The sequence below is a fragment of the Pararge aegeria genome, chromosome 26 (assembly GCF_905163445.1).
Source record: "Pararge aegeria chromosome 26, ilParAegt1.1, whole genome shotgun sequence".
Lineage (NCBI taxonomy): Eukaryota > Metazoa > Arthropoda > Insecta > Lepidoptera > Nymphalidae > Pararge > Pararge aegeria.
Genome location: NC_053205.1, coordinates 3808452 through 3828973, shown reverse-complemented (window position 1 = coordinate 3828973; position 20522 = coordinate 3808452). Strand labels below are relative to the sequence as shown.

At 38.8% G+C, this 20522-nt stretch overlaps 1 protein-coding gene across 2 annotated transcripts in view; it reads right to left on the bottom strand.

Moving 5' to 3' along the window:
- Positions 1 to 3912: 3912 nt before the first annotated feature.
- Positions 3913 to 20522, bottom strand: part of LOC120635390 — a 38155-nt gene continuing 21545 nt past the window's right edge. For both annotated transcript variants that reach the window (XM_039906398.1, XM_039906397.1), the window contains 3 exons: positions 13891 to 13999; positions 5177 to 5332; positions 3913 to 4137 (listed from right to left, as the gene is read on the bottom strand). In XM_039906398.1, the coding sequence (XP_039762332.1) occupies positions 4039 to 4137; positions 5177 to 5332; positions 13891 to 13999 (364 nt within the window). In that variant the 3' untranslated portion in view covers positions 3913 to 4038. The remainder of the gene's footprint in view (positions 4138 to 5176; positions 5333 to 13890; positions 14000 to 20522) is intronic.

Genomic DNA, 20522 nt, shown 5'->3' with positions numbered 1-20522 from the left:
TTCATAGCTCTTGTCGCTCAGCGACAAACTAGTGAAGCGAGTGCTCGCCGGCAGTGTGAACAGTCAGCGATCAACTGTTTGTATATGCATCTCTTTTGTTCACACAGAAAGTATATCTATTGTACGTTTCTTGAGCGAGAAAATAGCCGATAGTTAGTCGTTTTCTCGTCGTTGGTGGGACAACTGCCTTAAGAAGTTGGTCATAGATCGTTTAAAATAGTCTTAAAATTAAATTTATATACTAGTATTCCGGTATAAGGTACCTGATACAAATAAGGCCTATGCTCAATTAAAGCCTGTAGTGCCGAAAAGTCGATTAAAATACATTTACATCAAAAATACTTCACACACGCATAGCCGACAGCACCACGGACCGGCAAACAGTGCGCGAGCGGCCCGCTCGCGTTCACATGAAAGTGGAGGCCGATCGTTTGCGAAGAACGGGCGTTTTCATGGCGCGTTATTAATTTATCGTAATTTCTATCGAGTTTTAATGCATTTTATTGTGTAGTTTGGTTTTAAGGAATTAATGTGGATCACAATATAGCTCATTAAAAAGGTAACTATGACTCTAAATTGTAATTCTTAACTGTACATACTGAACTTTATCCATTAAATGCGGATGCAATACCTGAAACTGCTTTCGCTCCTTCCATCTTGACAGAGCGTCGTATTAGTGCAATTAATTTTTAATGCAATTGCATTTATTAATTGTGAAGATTCACCGCAGTCGTTTGAATTACTGGCACTAATACGACGCTCTGTCAAGATGGAAGGAGCGAAAGCAGTTTCAGGTATTGCATCCGCATTTAATGGATAAAGTCAAGAAAACCTCACGAAAATTTGGCAGGATCCGATACTAACATTGAAACAGACACTGATTCACGTCAGTCCTCACCCATCGCGAATATTCAGCATTTGCATAATCTGATTGATGCCGAAAAAGTCTTGCCATTATCTCCTGGCACACCTGATCTTCGAGTATTTTCATTTGCTTCCCCCGTAGAGCACATTACACCACCCCGGACAAATATTAATGACCAAAATTGTCTTGACAATCTTCCCGGGCCCAGTGGCTTACAGACTACCAAACGACTTGTAGAATATAGTGATAGTACAGATGAAGAGCAGTATAGTACAGCGTCTGAAGAAGACAATGTGTACTCATTTATAAACAGGTTTATTCCACCGAAACGCTTAAGAATTTATTCTTCTTCAGACACAGATTGTGACATCGAAAATGTAAATCCCAATAACATTACTTTAGCTAAGTCCGACGGCGAAGATACTGAAGATGATGAACCTTTGGTCAAAATTGCTGTAAGTAAGAAGACTGATTTCCAAAAATTTATGCCTACACCTATTATGAAAATAGAGAACAGTGGTACTGCCTTGCATGTAAAGAGGAGAGAGTTGCAGATATGAGACAATGCGTGGAGTGTCATCAGTGGTACCATGAGGATTGCATTGGCTTGACAAAAAGTGATCTAGATGCATTTGTATGTCCTAATTGTCAGGAAAATTGATTTTTAGTTACCTCTGCTAGTATTATCAGTTTAAGACTGATTATATTCCTAAGAAAATTATGCTATTATGTTACAAGGCCTTATTTAGTTACCTTATTTAATTAAGGCCTATCAAAGTATATTTAATTTTTAAATATTTTGTAATATTTTTGAGAAGACATGTTAATTTGCTAACTTTTGTTTGTATGCATAGGTTTTTTTTAAGTAACTCTTTATTTCTTATTAATTTGCGACTTCAAGTCTGACTAGTAATTTAAGCAAAATATTTAGTAAAATAATTTAAAAGTTATGCAAGGATCTCATGGAAGCACTTATTAAATGGCTAACAAGTACATATTTTTATATAATTTATACTCTAATAACACAATTACTACAAGTAAAGAATATAGGCTTTGTTAAGTTACTATGTTTTAAAAAGGCCAAATGCTAAGGTTTCAGAATTACCTCTGTTTAAGTGATTTTTGATAAATGATTATAATATTTTTTCTTAATTACATAAAATGTATAAACCAAAGAATAATATCGTGCTTTTATTTATCATCTTTTTTGAATATTTATCAAGATATGAGTGTTTATGGTAGGCCTTATTTGTATCACTTACCTTAGTATATAATCAATTACTGTTACAGACAAAGTTTTGCTATCACAAGACATTTATAAATAATTACAGATCTCCTTCTTATATTTTTTTTGTTTGTATTTTCGTAGAAATTGTTGCAACAATAATGTTTTATTAGCTTTTGAATAAGCCCCATTAACAAATATTTCTTGTAATATGTGGTTTACGCAGTTGACGCCGCAGTTAGTAATTATTTGTACTATGTATACCATTGTGTAATGTGATACTGTGTTGTTGTTTGTGAACCCAAATAAATAAATAAATATAAAACTTATTATTAGGTCTACATATAAATTATTAAAAGTCTAAGGGCAGAATTTTCGATATCTGTAGGTTGCGAAATGCGCAGTCGATCTCATAGTGTAACTATGAGCGGTATGACAATGGAGTTAGTACGCGATTTTTTAGTTTGCGTTTAAAAATTGAAAACGACTTCGCATCTCTTGCCAGTTACTTCCAGCGGCACGTTTGATGTCATCTGTCCACCTCGTCGGCGGCCGACCAACGCTGCGTTTACAGATGCGAGGTTGCCATTCCAGGGACCCCAACGTCCATCGATTATTTTTTTTATTATTATTACACAAACTACTTCAATTAGTATTCTTCGCATCCTGAAATTCACGTGAGTTTATTTGGACGCTGCACATTCCTCTAAAATTTAATAAGTTAAAATATTTACAATATCATATTTTAAACATTAAAAAGCAATACAGTAGGTAGTGAATACACTAATAAATCCAGTGTAGGTGATTCTGTAGTGCGAGCCATCGCGTCGCTCAGTAGATACGAGCGACCGGTTTGGCGCTGCCCCGAATGCATACGTTATACAGGTGTTCCAATATTACTATCTTTAAAGTTCTGCGAGCAATGTGCCCCGCCCATTCCCACTTCAGCGTCGCGACTCGTTGAGCTATTTAGGTAACTCTTGTTGATCTACGGATACCCTCATTTTTTTACCACTTAGAGATACTCAGAGAGTAGCTCACTCCATCGGCCAGTGGCCCTTGGGTACAGCAGAAAACCAAAGTTCTCTGAGCGCACAAAAACACAAGTTAGCAAAATTCAAAATAAGTAATGTACCCATAAATTTTTCCAAGACAACCTTATTTGCACGCTTTTTATTAGCTTCACCTGTATGTTTGTTACGGACTCCTTTGGCCTTGATATTGACCTTCTTTAAATGGTCTGATTTCGTTCAAACTTTGTAGATATATCGAGAAGCGAATACACTAAATTGATAAGATTATTCCATTTTTGAATTTACAAATTAGGATTTTTGTTAATTTATATAGGTAACTTACATCTATAGTCGATGAGGCAGGAATTATGTTAATTTTAATTTCCAAACAATATCTTTGGCCGATTTTTCTAATATTAACAAATTTGATGGTGAATGTGTTACCAATTAATTTTGCTCTAAAAAATATATATAAAAATGTTATGTTGGTACGCTCCAAAAACTCAAAAAGTTCTGCACCGATCGAGCTGAAATTTTAGCATGATATATAATCCGCATCAAGGATTGTTTTTATCTTTTTTTTGCATCAGTCACATATCCGCAAGTCTTTATAACGCAGACAGTGGAAAAACAAAAAAAAATGTATATATACAAATATTGCAAAATTAAACTTATATGTTATCTATTCTTTGTTTTGTTTCTCATTTCTCAACCATTTTTAAACTAAAAGGTAGAAATTAGTTTGGTGTTCCATAACAAGAAAAGTACGCAGTAATTTTCTACATTTTGCTTGGCACAGACTTAAAAGTATATTTATCATTTGAATTTGATTTAATTTTCATATTTATTTACTCTTGCAAACTGAAAATTTGACTTGCGCGGTATCTTTAAGCTAAGCGTCGTAAGATATTTTAGTTTATTTACGAGCTACAAATCTACAAAAGTGCAACATATTTTTGGAATAACTCCATATAGTTTTCCTTTGAGTCAGTCAGTTTGAACACTTGGACGTCTCCCGTTTTTGTTAGCAGCGCCTGAAAATAAAAACGGAGTAATAATCCACATGCCAAAAGCTTTTTTTTTCTGGTCTGGAGGCTTCTGGCGTAACTCATTACCACGATATAATATAGTAATAATAAATTGTAACCCTGAATTAGCAACGAAGTTATTCTGCTAACAAAAAGGCTTAGTCGGTGGCCACAGAATTGATGTAAATTATACTGTGGCCTTTCAAAACCGCCAATGTAATCGCGTAAACTACCCACGGAAATGAGTTCAGCGGAATATGTGGCCACCAACGCTTTGTAGTGAGGTCGGTGGAAAGGAAGATACTTCTACTACACTTGCTAGATACGGTCCAAACGTCACATCTGGCTTCACGGGAGATTAGTGCTGGGTCTTAGCAGACGCAGAAAACATTCTGGATGAATACCATTTTGGGACTTCATCGTAATTACAACTTAATAATACATAAATTTACTACGACAATACACACATCGCCATCTAGCCCCAAAGTAAGCGTAGATTGTGTTATAGGTACTAAGATAACTGATGAATATTTTTACGAATCATATACATAAATACTTATCTTAATATATATATTTCTCCTGTCACGATGTTTGTCCGCGATGGACTCCTAAACTACTGAACCGATTTTAAATTAAATTGGCACACCGTGAGCAGTCTGGTCCAACTTAAGAGATAGGATAGCTTAGATCTTTAAGTAAAGTCACAATTTTATTTTATTGCAAATTATTTGTCTATAATTAATTGACAGTCACATGTTATATGTATATACAACTATACTCATTTAAGGCTTAGCGATACTGAATACTTTAAAAACAAAATCAAACGCAGACGAAGTCGCGGGCAACAGCTAGTAATATATAGATAAACACCCAGCCACTGAAAAACATTCATGTTCATCACACAAAAATTTCATTATTAATATTACTTTTAATTTTGTGGTACATATACCCAAATATGAGTTTTCTTTCTTATTGCGTCACGGAGAACATAAAACAAGGAATACTTTGAAATACGCAGCTGTAGGATTGAATGAGCAAATCTCACCAAAGATCGTTCATTTGTCGTACAAGCGACTCCATCGCTTCTGCATTTAGTTCTGATATCGCTCTGAGTCAACTCCCATACCACTATCCTGGTGTCGAAGGTCGCCGTGATGCAGAAGGGATTCGTGTGTAACCAGGTCACAGATGTTATGGGTAGCTGCAAGAATAAAATGTGGTTTGTTTTTCATCCTACTAATATTAGGTATAATATCCCTACTAATATTATAAATGTGAATGTAAGTTTGTTTGTTACGCCTCATGAAACTTTGTACACATATTCTTGGAAGTATTAGAAGTAATATTGGATACTTTTTATCCCGACATTAAGCTCGGTTCCTTTGGGAGAGGGGATGAAAGTGTTTTACGATTTTACACCATAACTCCGACAAATTATAACCGATTTAAATAATTATTTTTGTACTATATAGGTTATTTTATGTGTTCAATTTTGCCCAAACTTTGTGTAGATCTGATAAATGTGGTTGGAGATTGAGGACAGAACTCCTCAGGGGACAGCAGCAAACCCCTCATTTAAGGCTTAGCGATACTGAATACTACAATTTTTTTTAGAACTACAACTAAATTGAATGCCACATCAAAAAACAAAATCAAACGCAGACGAAGTCGCGGGCAATAGCTAGTACCTAATATTAGCGAAAGTGATGATGTTTGTTACTCAATCACGCAAAAATGGCTGAACGGATTTGGATGAAATTTATTAGCATGTAGCCTTTGACATGGAAAAGAACATAGGCTACCTTTTATCTCGATTCCTTGAGGAGTTCCCGAGGGAAAATTGAAAGTTGTTTTCGAACTTTGAAATTTCGTATGCATATCGCCTATGCTATGGAAAAGGACATGAAATTTCTATACCGATCTCTCAAATAGTTCCCGTGGTAGGATTAAAAATTGTTAACGAGATAAGCTTTAGACTCAATTCCACGCAGACGAAGTCGTGGGCAAAAGCTAGCCCTTAATAATTTTGTAAATTTAAAATGCATATAAAAATTTTCGGAACCGACAGGATTTGAACCTGCAGCTTTCTGGCAACCGAGGCCTTGCGCGCTTTGACCAATTAAGCTACGGCTCTCCTACCGTCGCGGCCGATATTATTAAAAAAGCTATGTGTCATCTCTTGTTTCAAACGCGTCTCATTGTAATATGGACCTTTGAAAAGTGGATCGCAACGTTTCCTACTCCTAAAATATTTCCTACTATGAATATAATAAATATGATGGCGCTACAGTCGCTATAAGACTAATGTAAAAGGTACATACTAATTTCGATAATTTATAAAATTGATAATTCTTCCAAGTGTAGGTAAAACACTATAAAAAATTCAAGTGATATTGTTACCTACCTTTGTACAGTTGACAGCACATCCAGCGTAAAGGTTGACCTTGAGGTCGCCTTTATTGCTTTCCTAGTGCAACTGTTAATCTTGATGTGCTGTCGACTGTTTTAACAGTATTGTATGCGTAACTATAATTTTTATGACAATATAAGTGTCTTGAAAATGTTAGATTTTAGTTTGACTAAAGTACCAAGTTAAAAAAGTATAAATAATTTGTTACATGTTGATATTTACTGACGAAGTTTTTTAATTCAGTAATAAAATAGTGTTTTACATAAGATTTAAGAAAGTTCCTGCCAAAGTTATGTGATAATTACTGATAAAAAGTTGAAAAATTACGATATAGATATTGTTACGAAACTGCTGCAAAGCAAGGGGGCGTGGCCAACATCACGCCACCGAGACGAAGAAGCCGCGCGCGGGTAGCATCTCGACGGCTCAGGGTGCCATCGCTCTCTTTTGCTCGGACGGTCGGAGTGTACAGACGTGTTAGAAATTAACTTTAATTATTTGATCTATTAAATCTTGTAATCAATTAAATGTTGTGTTCAATCAGTTTATTTTTTATTCAGATTAGCTTCAGGTCGTTAATAATATTATAATTACATATAAATGTTATAAGACTGTTTAGAATGATCTTTTTTGTTCATAACATTTTGAAATAATAAAATGATTTATCATCGATGATTTTGTTTTTTTTACCTAGGGTAACCTCATGCCTCGAATCTGTAACAACTAGCCCCAAGTCAGGGGTAAGTTGTTACAATCGACTTATTTGATTAATTGTCCATTGTGAAAAAAATTACGTAAATTTTAATATTTTTCCAATAATATTTTACTACCTGAATAGACACACTAACGGGAAAAGCATACATTATTTGGTAGCTTTCGTGATATTGGTAATTATCTAGAAATTGTAACAACGTGCCCCCCGCTCGCCTATTCGAAAAAAGACGCTCCCATATCCATGTAAAACAGTTTAATTTTACGTCGTAACCATTTATTAAGTGTGTAAGTAAGCAGTAATAAACTGCAACAACTTGCTTCCGATACACTTTATACAAAATTCAGCAGACAGAATAAAACCTAAGCAAAATTTATAGATTGCGAAAATATATTTGCAACGCTATACAACTTCACAAAAAAACAAAATTAAGGCAGTCTATAGTCTATACAAAGACGTTAATACATCTATTTGCCATGCTTTCAACCAATCGGGAGTTATGCAAAAATAAATGGGCCCAGAAGCCCCGAATCCATTTTTTGGCAAAAACTTACAACAGTCTTTGCACAATTAGCCCACAAAGCCCGTAGTTTAATTGAAGATGTCGACAGCTAAAGAAAAAAAATCGTTTCTTGATACCACGGACACCGAATTGGGATTATGGTGAAATAGTAGATGTACTCGATTTAGACAAAAGCACTCTAAAAAACAAAAAAAGCCAAACAAACTTTTACTAAATTTTCTAAAACTGATGAAGAACGACATAAGTTCGAAAGCAAACTAAATTACTGACAAAAAGTCAGTTACTGTTCTCAAAAAGAACCCTGATATTCCCGAAATCGTTCGAACTTTGAACGGTGCAGGAAATCTCGTTGCCGATTGCCACTTTGCAGAAACAGACACTCGTCGTATGGTCATCATTCCATTAGTTGACAAATCTCTGACTGACTCCTTTAAAAATCGGAAGAGAGACAGTCTTTTGTTAGGAGAGAGCTTAGGCGAGGTAATAAACATATCAAGAGGAATTAAATCTCAAGAGGAATTAAAAAAAACGAGTCGAACTAATTCAAGCTGCTGCACCTATTGCTAACACTAATACAAACTACAGAGGCCCATCGACTCCTCCGAAGCGGCAGTGGGTAGGACAGGCCTAAACACAGCAACGAGTCGGTGGTCAGCGCAAGTTAAAAAAAAAAAGTTCATAGGATTCTAAAATGTCAACAGAGACCTTGGTTACGAAAATATATTGATTTGAATACACAATTACATACATTGAGGAGATGTAGATCTGATTGTGAAAATAATTTTTAAGCTAATGAATAATCAATATTTGCAAAAAACAAAAATGGGTAGATTTTAGGTTAAATATGTTTGCATTGGGAAGATACGAGCAGAGGTGCTCAAAAACTAATTAAATGACCCGAGTTCTATAGCCTTTCAATATTCTCAGAAAGTTTTGTTGCTATTCAACTTTAAAAAAAACTAAACTACTTTACAATAAGCCCATCCAATAATATATTTTGCATTCTAGACATTCCCAAAACCCGTATGATTTTCATTATAAATACATGAAAGACCAAATGGCTCCAACTGTAAAATTTGTATATTGATACTGACTGCTTAATATATCAAATTTTTACTGATATTTTTTAATGCTGATGTTAAACCTGACAATTACAAATATTTTGATACTTCAGACGTATTCGTAGGAGATATATTAACAAAGTGTTTATTGAGTGCCACAAAATCGAGGCTATTACAAATAGACATACGCTGCCGTCCAATACCAAGAGATCCAAGAAACCGCAAGGTTGCAGAAAAGTCACTATTTTCAATTGATGTCTGAATATAGTTTCGCTGAGCATCTCAGCAAGCTTTATTACAGCGATTTCGTAACGACTTGTTGATGAATTATATTCTTTTCCGGATGCAACACATGATAGCATCACGAGTGATATGGTTGTAGAAATTAAAAGTCCCATAGTGCCATTCAAAACTGATATAAAAGAAAAGAATTGAAAATAAAGAAAAGTGAATAATTATAACGAAATATTGAATTGTTCTTTTCGAATCCAGGGGCAAATGCATATTTGCAAAAAAACAACTTTAGTTTGTTGGGGATATGGTATGGTAACCATAAAATAAAAACACAAGTAACAGAATAAATATTCACCAGTTTTGGGCCGATGTGATGTAGCTTAAGTTGCTTAACCCTACTTTGTATGATGAGGGAAATTTGAATCATAATATTTAGTCAACAAAAAAAGATACTCAAAACTCTTGTACTGTAAATTTGTTGTTGCTGGCAACCTTTTAAGCGACTATTGCGTACAACAAAACGCAGTTGTCAACGAATAGCAAACGTCAGTGTGAATTACCAGGCCTAGAACTTGTCATTCCGCTGTTTGTTGTGACTGGAAGAAAGCAGCGAGATTTTAAATTGTTTTATGGAAATAAACGGAGATATAAAATACAATAAAAGTAAAAATGAGTGGAAAAAAGGTTTGTTTTCATGTTTTTGTTATTTTATGTACAATTTATATCAAAACACTGTGAATAAATTTCTCAAAATTAGGTGATGGAAATTTCTTCATCACTATGCAGTAACTTCACTTGTATGGCAAATTTTTTTTGTAAATGTATATTTTATGTTGTTTTTTAGGGAAACTTGAATGAAAGAGATATTGAAGATCTTAGTAAGTTAGAAGGTTGGCTCTCAGAAGATGGCCATGATGACCAAGATTCCGATGATGAAAACCGCGATGCTGGTGAAGTTATAAGAGTGTTGCAGGAGGAGAACGATGATGATGATGATGATGTGGATGAAACTGCTGACATTGATCCTCCTCTTGTAGTACCAGAAGATTAAGAACCCTCTCACCCATCAACTACATCCAATTTGCAGTCTTCATCCAGTTTTCCATTTAACAAAAGAAGCTTTATTTGGAAAAAAAGGAATCTGGTGTATGATAAAATTACTTTCTTGGGGAGTTCTACTGCTTCAGGTGGTCTATCACACCTAGAAACTCCATATCAATGTTTTCACCATTTTATCACTGAAGGCTGACAGGCTTTATAAAATCCGCCCTGTTATCAAGCATCTCAATGAGAGCTGTTTGCCACAGTGCCAATGAATCAAAGATTTTCTGTGGATGAACAGATGTGTTCTACCAAAATAGGGCATTTTTTAAAACACTATCTGCCTAAGAAGCCCCATAAATGGGGCTTCAAATTATATGTTCTCTGTGATTTGATGGGATATGCCCACAAGTTTGAGTATATTCTGGACTAAAGAATATAGAGAAACTCCCAGATGAACCAGATCTTGGTGCAAGAGGAAATGTTGTAGTTCGTTTGCTTCGGGGAGTGCCAAGAAAGCAAAACCACATCATATACTTTGATAATTTTTATACCTCTTTGCCATAGGTAGTTTTTTTTAGCTAAATCAGGAATTCACACAGTGGGAACTGTGCAACAAAACAGGATACCAAATAATAAACTTCCAGAGAAGAAAAAATTTCATAAAAAAATCTGTGCCCAGAGGTAGTTTTGAGGAAAGAGTGTCTGTGCATGATTGTATAGATTTGAGTTGTGTGGCTTGGAATAAGATAGTTACCCTTGGCAGGGACACCCCCGTGGGACCTGGATGCGGAGGTGTTGGCGTGTGTGCACGAGCGAAGGGTGGAGGTCCGAATGCGGGGAGAACACCCTTCGCCGGAGAGGGTCACTGGGTGGCGGCGTTTAGCGCAGGCCGAGCTCTTTCGCCAATGGCGAGAGAGGCTCGAGTCACCCGGTGCCGGTCTGTGGACTATTGACGGGATTCGCCCCGTGCTTCAGCAGTGGGTGGAGAGAAGACACTGGGTGATGACCTTCCACCTTGCGCAGGTGCTTTCAGGACACGGTTGTTTCGGAAAGTACCTGTGCAAGATCGCCGGTAGGGAACCTACCGAGGAGTGCCACGAGTGCGGCTGCGCTGTGGACACGGCGCAACATACGCTTGCCGATTGCCCGAGCTGGGCGGTGCAGCGGGCCGCACTCGTGGCGGTAGTGGGACAAGACCTCTCCCTGCCGGCTGTGGTCAGGGCCATGGCCGGCAGTGAGACGTCTTGGGATGCGATAGTCTCGTTCTGCGAAGACGTGATGACGCAGAAGGAGGCAGCGGAGCGGCTGAGAGAGGATGCCGTGGACTCCCAGCCGATCCGCCGCAGGAGAGTCGGGCGCAGGCGGCTTGCACAAGACCGCCGCCTGCTTCCATAAGGAGGACCTCCGGGCGATAGATGCGGGGACATTTACCGCCCGTGGGAGATAGGTCCTCGTGCTGGAAGGCGCACTCTGTGTTCAAAGTGCGCCTTTGGCGAATGAGGGGGCACGAAATGCCCCCGGAGAAGGGTCCGCTTTAGCGCCGCTGGCTGGGTCGCGGTCGTGTGCGAAAGCGTTCCCGTAACCCAGTCACCAGGCGAAGTGTTTGAGCACCGTGGGGTTTAGTCGGTAAGAGTCCGACATAACCATTGCACCTCCCCGGGTGTGTTGGTATCCATGAGGATTCCCCACGTAAAAAAAAAAAAAAAAAAAAAAAAGATAGTTACCCTGTTATCTTCTCATTCTGGAGCATTGCCTGACTAACTAAAATCAATAGATTTGACAGGATAACAAAAGGAAAAATTGATATTACTTGCCCGTTTATTGTCCAAGAGTACAATAAATATATGCGAGAAGTAGATCTCATGGATAGCTTTTTGGGCAGAAATCATATAAAAATGAGGTCTTAAAGTGGTATTTGCATTGTATTTAAAAGAGGGCGTCCTAGTACCAACTAGAAGAAGAATTACAATAAAAAAAAGGAAAGGTTCTCCAGCTCCACCACCTCCAAAAGACATAAGAAAAGATGGTGCTGAACATTGGCCAAAAGTAGGTGGGTCACTCCGGAGCAAATTTCCCAAATGTAAAGGCTATACCACAATTTCGTGTAATAAATGTGGCATCAATTTGTGCTTAAATATAATTGTTTTTTAAATTATCATAAAGATTAAAGAAGATTGAGTAAACTATACTTTTTTATTTATTTAGTACTGAGCTAAATACGTGACAATGCATGATGATGTAAATTTCCATCATACTGTGTTTTACATAATACATATTTTTATTTACACTAAGTTTTTTTTTTAATTCCTTTAATCTAGAGCGTTAATTACATCACCCTGATTTATTTAAAAAAAAATAGAAAAAATCATGCAAAGATAGGTTAATGTCTAATACCATTGTCTTTTTCCTGAGTTAGCCGATCCAAGGTCTACAAGAAATTCGTGATCCAGATGCGCATGGCAAGGGAAAGCTAGGTGTAGAAGGCGTTCCGGTACAATGTCGCGTCGAAAGCGATTAGGGTAAATAATCGGTTCCTCTACATATATTAGAAATATAAAATTGGATAAGATAAGAAGAGAACACTATTTGATTGAATTTGATTGAAGTTATAGGTGGTTGATTGGCCAAGTTTATAATCCTATACTTAGGACGTAAATTCACCATCCAGCGCCATCTGCTTATCCGAACCGCTTACTTCAATAATGCTTACTGCACCGTTTGGATACTACCTTTCAATTGTTCCTCGTTAAAATATTTTAAGTGTACTCATTCCGATTACGAGGCCTCGTAAGAGTCCCGTATCCTTATTTTTCGTCACTAACCAGTATCGGCAGTGGGTAATTTTCGCGGCTTCTGTCTTTTTTGATTGTGGTAGCCGTTTCTCAGGCTTCCTTTCCGGAATCGAACCCTGATAGTCGTAGAAACTACCATCGAAAGTAAGGCAGACATTTTAAACATGCGTCGCCGGTAACAGACCACCAACAGACCGGCAAAAGTAATCCTGATTCATCAAAATTAACGATTTCGGATGCGAGGCCCTATGCGGATTGGTTTTGGTCTAATGAAAGCGCTCGTCCCATCACTGGTCAGAGTTCTGATTGCATATATTAGCTCTAGAATTACCACAGTTATCCAAGTAACTGAGTATGATCTAAGGAACCAAAACTGATATGTTGAGCCATTAGCGGTATCGCCTTAATACGGCTTGCACTGAGACATGCCGACCAACGTCTAGTGGCGATCGCGACTATATTCGACCGAATCACCCCCGCACAACCCGCCGTCTCTTATTGCCTCGGACGCGTAACACTACGCATGCACCGCTATTATTTAAGTATTTATTGAAGAGAAACGAAACCATTATTAACGATTAATGATTGTTAAATTGTAGAATGATGTTAGTAAAGAGCAACTGCAGAGTTTCTTGTTGGCTTCCTCTCCGTAGAACTTGCTTTCCTAACCGGTGGTAGTCACAACAAACAGACATACCTACTTGACGTTTCAAAAGTGCTTGATATGTCTACTTGAAATAAATGATCCAGCACCTGTCCAGCGAACACTAGGAGCCAAAGGTGCTATGCGGGAATGAAATTAAAAAAAAATCTAAGTTCATTTATTTCGAGTAGACTTAACAAGCAGTTTTGAAACGTCAAGTATGTCTGTTTTCGTGGTCGACACATTATACAAATAGGTATATAGTAACTTCTTTTGCATCCTGCCCTGGAAGTGAGCTGTATATGGGGACATTTAAGTTACGATTAAAATCAAAGCTTACCTTAGACTCTATAACATTTTCTAAATCATCAGTATTCATTTTAACGCTGCCCAAATATCTTCCTTTGTGGTCCGACTGACATTTTTCTACTACTGATGATGGACCATTCCTGCAACCAAATGAGTTATATTTACGATTAAACTGTTAGGTTTTGTGTTTCGTTTACTTTTACTAATCACTATGCAGATGTTAGAAGTATCACTTTAGATATATTATCGCTACCTCGGACTATTTCTTCACCTTAAAGATTCGACTCTTTTTGTTGGAAGATTATCGACTCCAGAACGAGGTGCTCAAGAGAATTCCGCCTATAATAATTCCGCCGATAACTAAAGCTAGAAGGGTTCCTAATAAGAAAACTCTCATAGACAGTTAAAAACAAAATTAAGAGCATATGTCATTGCATTATAAAAAGCAACGGTACGACAGACGGCTATTGCCCGCGTTCTTTGTGGGCGTTTCTTACGGTTTTCAACTAACGATTTCCTCTATGCCAAAAATAAAGTTCATTGGTTGCTTAGTTAGGGCGTAAAGAACGAACAAACAAACATTTTCGCATTTATAATATTAGTAAGGTCAAGATATATTCTGGTAAACCAGCAAGTGCTCCACACGCACCCAGAAGCGGCGGAGTGTTTTTTATCGCTTCTGAGGAGAGCTGTGCTCAAATGCATTTCCCTGCTGAATATTTGCAAAAAAAAACCAGCTACCAAAAACACAAAACCATTTTTTTTTTTATTGACGAACCAAGCAGATGGAATAACTAATTTAAGTGCATTACGAAAATTGATCACGAAAGCTTCTATCCAATATTTAATGCTAAGTGGAAAACCATCGCCTATAGCCAGATCAACTCATCGCAGGGCATGAACCAGCGTACATACTTCTGGCCCGTGTCCATCAACCTGAGGCAAAAGCCACATGTGCCTGTAATCGTACTGGCAACCACGCCCTTCAGACTGGCAGAGACTGAGATACGTTATCACACGATAACGTATCTCGCGGCCACCCAGGTGCCTTCGCCCCCTCACCGCTTCCTTGGTACACAAGGAAGCGGTGAGGGGCCGGGGTGGTCGCAAGCTGAGGTGTTTCAACGATGAAAATTAAGCCTAATTTTAAAATTAAGCCAAACAGATCGTCGGCAATGTACCCTCTACGCACGTTTCGCACCGAACGCTGAGCATCCTTAGGAGATGTTGACTTTACAATGAATAATTGTTAAGACAAATTCATTAAATCTGGCAATAAAAACGATATTAATAATTACAGACCCATTTCAATCTTACCAGCTCTTAGTAAGGTCTTTGAAAAAATTATATTAAATCAACTTTTGAATCACGTCAATGTAAATAACTTACTACATCCGGAGCAGTACGGTTTTACTAAAGGTCGTAGCACTACGGATGCAGGCGCTACACTTTTAAAACATGTGTACGATGCCTGGAAACGTTCGCAAAATGCCATTGGTGTTTTTTTGAGATCTATCCAAAGCATTCGATTGTGTTGATCATAAAACCTTGCTTCTTAACTATGGTATTAAAAACGTTGCACTAAATTTGGTTGCCTCTTATCTCAGTGGCAGAACCCAAAGGGTTTGCATAAAAGACATTAAGTCGCAGGGGTCGGCTACATCAATGGGTTCAATTTTTGGTCCCTTTCTATTCGTTGGTGTATATAAATGATCTACCACACAAAGCCAGTGAAAGAACGATTTATTGCACGGGCAGCAATTTGGTTTTACACGGGGTCGCTCAACAACCGATGCTGGTGTTGAGTTAGTAAAAAATATATTTGAAGCCTGGGAGAAGTCACGGGACGCACTTGGCGTCTTCTGTGACTTGTCCAAGGCTTTCGATTGTGTACAACATGAAACATTAATCAGGAAACTACACCACTATGGAATTCGGGGCATAGCTCTAGATTTAATGATTTCCTATCTTAATGATAGAATTCAAAAAGTTGACGTGAACGGAAAGCGGTCTAACGGGTAATTTGTGCAAATTGTTTGTGTCCCCCAGGGATCCATATCAGGACCCTTTCTATTCCTCATTTACATAAATGACCTTCCTTACCTAGCTGAGGACAATCACGGGATAGTATTGTTTGCTGATGATACATCATTGATGTTTAAAATTAAACGTCGTGAAAAAAATCTTGACGATGTAAACATATGTCTCGCTAAAGTAGTACAATGGTTTGAGGCTAATAACTTAGCTCTTAACGGAAAAAAAAAGAAGAGTATTAAATTCACACTACCGAATGTTAAACAAGTAAAAACCATTGTACAACTTAATAATGAGGAGTTGGATTTGGTGGATACGACAATCTTTTTAGGAATAACTTTAGATGCTAAGCTTCAATGGGGCCCACATATAAATAATTTAGCGAACAGACTTAGTTCTGCAGCATACGCGGTAAAAAAGATTCGTCATATGACAAACATAGAAACTGCTAGGCTTGTTTATTTTAGTTATTTTCACAGCATTATGTCCTATGGCATTTTATTATGGGGTAATGCTGCTGATATTGATTCTATTTTCGTCCTGCAGAAAAGGGCTGTTCGTGCGATATATAAAATGGGCCCAAGAGAGTCATTAAGGGATACATTTAAAGAAGTTAAAATAATGACGGTGCATAGTCAGTACATATATGAAAATTTAATTTATGTCCATAAAAATATATCAAAATTTAAAAAATGCACTGTAACAATATAAATATTAGAAGCAAAAATAAACTCGTTGTGCAGTTTACTAGGCTACACAAAATTGCAAATTCATTCAAGGGCAATTGTATATTATTTTATAACAAATTACCAAATGAAATCTTTGAGTTGTCTCTCAATAAGTTCAAAGTTTATATAAAACGTAAGCTTACAGAAAAATCCTATTATAACATTAAGGATTATTTAAACGATAAAAAGCTTGGGTGTGAATTGCTCTAGCTTCATAGCTTAATTTAAATTTACTGGAAGATGGTGATAACAAAAAAATTAATTTACCCGGCTAAGTTTGTTGTGGGCTCTTCTTAGACCAGGGCGCGTTTGGAACCCTCGTAGCTTTAGATTTAAGTTGGCGAACGAAGTTATCACCATCCCGTTACAATTATGTAAACAAATATGTATGAACGGTTCATAAGTGCCTGTGATAGGCCTACATGAATAAAGAAATTTTGAATTTGAATTTGAATTACAATCTGCAGCTTGAAGAGCTGTTATGATTGACTCAAAGCTAACTTTTAAAGAATACATTGACCTAGTTGTCTCTAAGGCCTGGAAGTTATTGGGTTTCATCAAAAGCAACACCTTAGATTTTAAAAGAACCGATACTATAATTCAATTATTCAACGGTGTTCTGACACGTAGCGTGCTGGAACCCTCACTATAAAAACCACGCTGAAATAATAGAGAGAGTTCAACGCTCCTTCACGAGGTACGTAGGCTTCAAAGATGTAACTTGCCCATATAGAGCCAATTACGAATCAAGGCTCAATCACTTTAAAATCCAGTCCCTTTAACAACGTGGGCACGTGGGGGACGGTGGCAGCTCGCATCCGTAGGTTCTACCACCTTATCCTGAGCCCCACCCTACACGTGTCCCCTAGGTGGTGCTAAACGAGCTGCGAAGCTACGGGAAACGGTGAAATAACCCTTACCTTACCTTAGGAGGAGTAAACCTCAACGCGAAAAAATCCCTGCCCAGTGATCACCCCCAACACCGGACAGGATCCAAAAATCACCTTGCCTCCATGATCCACTATAGTTCCCAAATACCTAAAACCTTATCCTCGTACCACTCTATCCCCATCACAAGCAAACACTTACACAACACACACACAGATAAACACTTCGGAAGCGGATCCCAAAAATCCTCCCAAAAGACCCCAAGTTGGGAATGGAGAATCCCTCACTGTAGCACGGCCACGCGTCTTAGACAGTTCCCGGGCTACAGTCTGCCCCTCGTATTCTGGGGGGGGGCACAGACCCGCCTCGTGCTATGTATACCCAACGACCCAACTCGACAAGACCGACCACTCGCAATCCCAATCGGACTCCGAACACCATGCCCACTTCTACGACCCCCCACTATGTTCATCGGATCAAGACCGCCGAACGGCCACCGAGACGGTCGTCCCGAGTCAGATCGCTGACGTTACTGCAGGTTCATCCCGTTCGGAGTCCTGCTGTAGCCTGCCCAAACAAACACCTACCAACACCCCCGCCCAACGCCAGCCACATCTTGTCGCCCGCCGGTCGAATGTGTACTGGAGAGGGCGGAGCATTGGTGAGGCTGGTGCAAGGTGCGCGGACCCCAGCCCATCGACGAGCCCATCCAACCTTAAGAGAACCAGGCTCGACAACACGATCTCGCCCCGGGGAGAACACAAACGCCAACGTACAGACAGACAGACCAACACGAGGGGAACCTTCGCACATGTAACCCAGCCGCATCTAAGCGTAGCCATAACCCTGTCACCAAGATCAGACATGACCCAACTTGAGGCAAGTAGCGTACAAAGCCAAGTACAAAAGCAGATCTTCGGTACTTGCTATAAAAACCAGAACCGGGAACGACACTATATACTCCAGCTTTCGTTGGAAAAGCCTTCCTGAACTAAGGAGTGCTGAAGCTATGGTGCCACGATGAAAAAGCTCTCTCCTGGCTTCAGGAGGTCGTTTCGCGACTGAAGTCGCCGAGGGAGGGCACAGGGCTCATGCTGATAAAGCAGGCTGATATGCCCATAAGGGTTAGATCGGCCCTTTACGTGCCTGATTGCGACGAGGGGATAGCTAATCTCCAGCAAGTGCTGTCCCTTCAAAACCCGTGGTACAAAGTCTCATCATGGACCCTGTACACCTACAAACGCACTACCAGTACGCCTCCCGGTGTATTCCTGGTACTTGGAATACCCACGGAGCAGTTAGATGAACTGTTGTCTCTGGGGAGGTGAGAAGCATACTCCACGGGCTCCATCTACATCCGGTTCTTCGACAGCGAAGGGCTGAGTGATGTACCGCCTAAAAAGACCCCCGAGCCAGAAATAACAATGGAGACGGACACACCGACAACTGACACCACGCCCAGACCTTCCGTTAACACTGTGCTAGAGGAAATCCAGGCAGTGCTAATTGAGCCCGAGGTCACCTACCCACCAAACATGACACCATGGGAGGGGGTGGCAGAGACAGACGACACAGACGATGCGGAAACGACCAAACTACAAGGGTTGCTAGAGTGGTGGGCTCCTCAGGCCGACCACTAGCACTAGCACTTAACACGCCCATCACCTCCATATACACCTCCATAAAGGTAATACAAACAAACCTCCAGCACAAACAACTTGCAACGGCCACACTAAGAAGACAGAAGGAGGTTCAAACCGAGACCATTGCCCTAATCCAAGAACCGTGGGTCAGGGCTCACAACATACTCGTACAGTACGCGCGGCGAGAGTTTGGCTTTGACCGTTATTGCGCAGAAATCAGAAATTGGGTATCAACGGGCAATTAGCGGGGTGTGGGGCGGGTGTGTAGGCGCACGCGGTGCTCTGATTGGCGCTCCAGTCGTTCCCTACCTCTCGCATCGATACGACGTACCGCGCACTCCTGTTGTACAATCACGTTCACAAGTGAATTGCTATTTTCGTTAATTGTTTATTGTTGTCGATTGTTATTATTTGTTGAGTTTGTTTGTTTAAGTTTGTCAGTTAAGTTTTTTTTGTTAAATATTAAAAAGTGATTTGAAAATGCGTAAAAAAAACATTGTTTTAAAAAGGCAAGCACGGAAAATGATATATGACGTGAATTGCTTTTTAAAGAAAGAAGCTGACGAATGTGTCGATTCATTGAAGCAAATTCGAAGTCAGATTGAGGAAGTTGCTTCTTTACTCAGTCAGTCGGAGAATAACCAAACTATACAGACTATGCAGGTAATAAAAACGGAAACTGTTTCTAAATTAAATTGTGTAGTCAGTAAATTAGCTAAAATTCAAAAACGGACATCGGAGGCCACTAAGACTTCAATTGGAACTGTAAAAAATATCGCAAATCAAGCCAAGAGTTCCGATTTGCTAATTACTTTCAGAACACCTGGAAAAAAAGCGTCCCAGAGCTAAACCAGTTACGAATATTGATAATTTTGACCAAGGTATTATAAAAAGATGTATACACAATTTTCACAAGACGAATAATGAACTTCCCACCATTGGGAAACTAAAAAAGAAACTTGAGGAAGATATAAACTTTAAAGGGTCAGAAACAAGTCTTCGTGTAATTGTAAAGGAGTTAGGATTTCGCTGGAAAAAAACAGAAAACAACCGTAAATTACTAATAGAAACATCGAATATCCGATTACAACGCATTGAATATTTAAGTAAAATAAGAAAATATCGACAAGAAGGAAGACCCATTGTTTACACAGATGAATCCTACGTAGATTCATCGCACTCAACAACCAAAGCCTGGAGCGATGGCCCTACGGAAGGACTAAAAAAACCCATTTCTAAAGGACAACGAGTCGTGATAGTCCACGCAGGATCTGAAGCTGGGTTTATACCAAATGCTTTATTAACTTTTAAAGCCGGCACCAAAACAGGGGACTATCACGACAACATGAATTACGAGAATTATGAAAAAT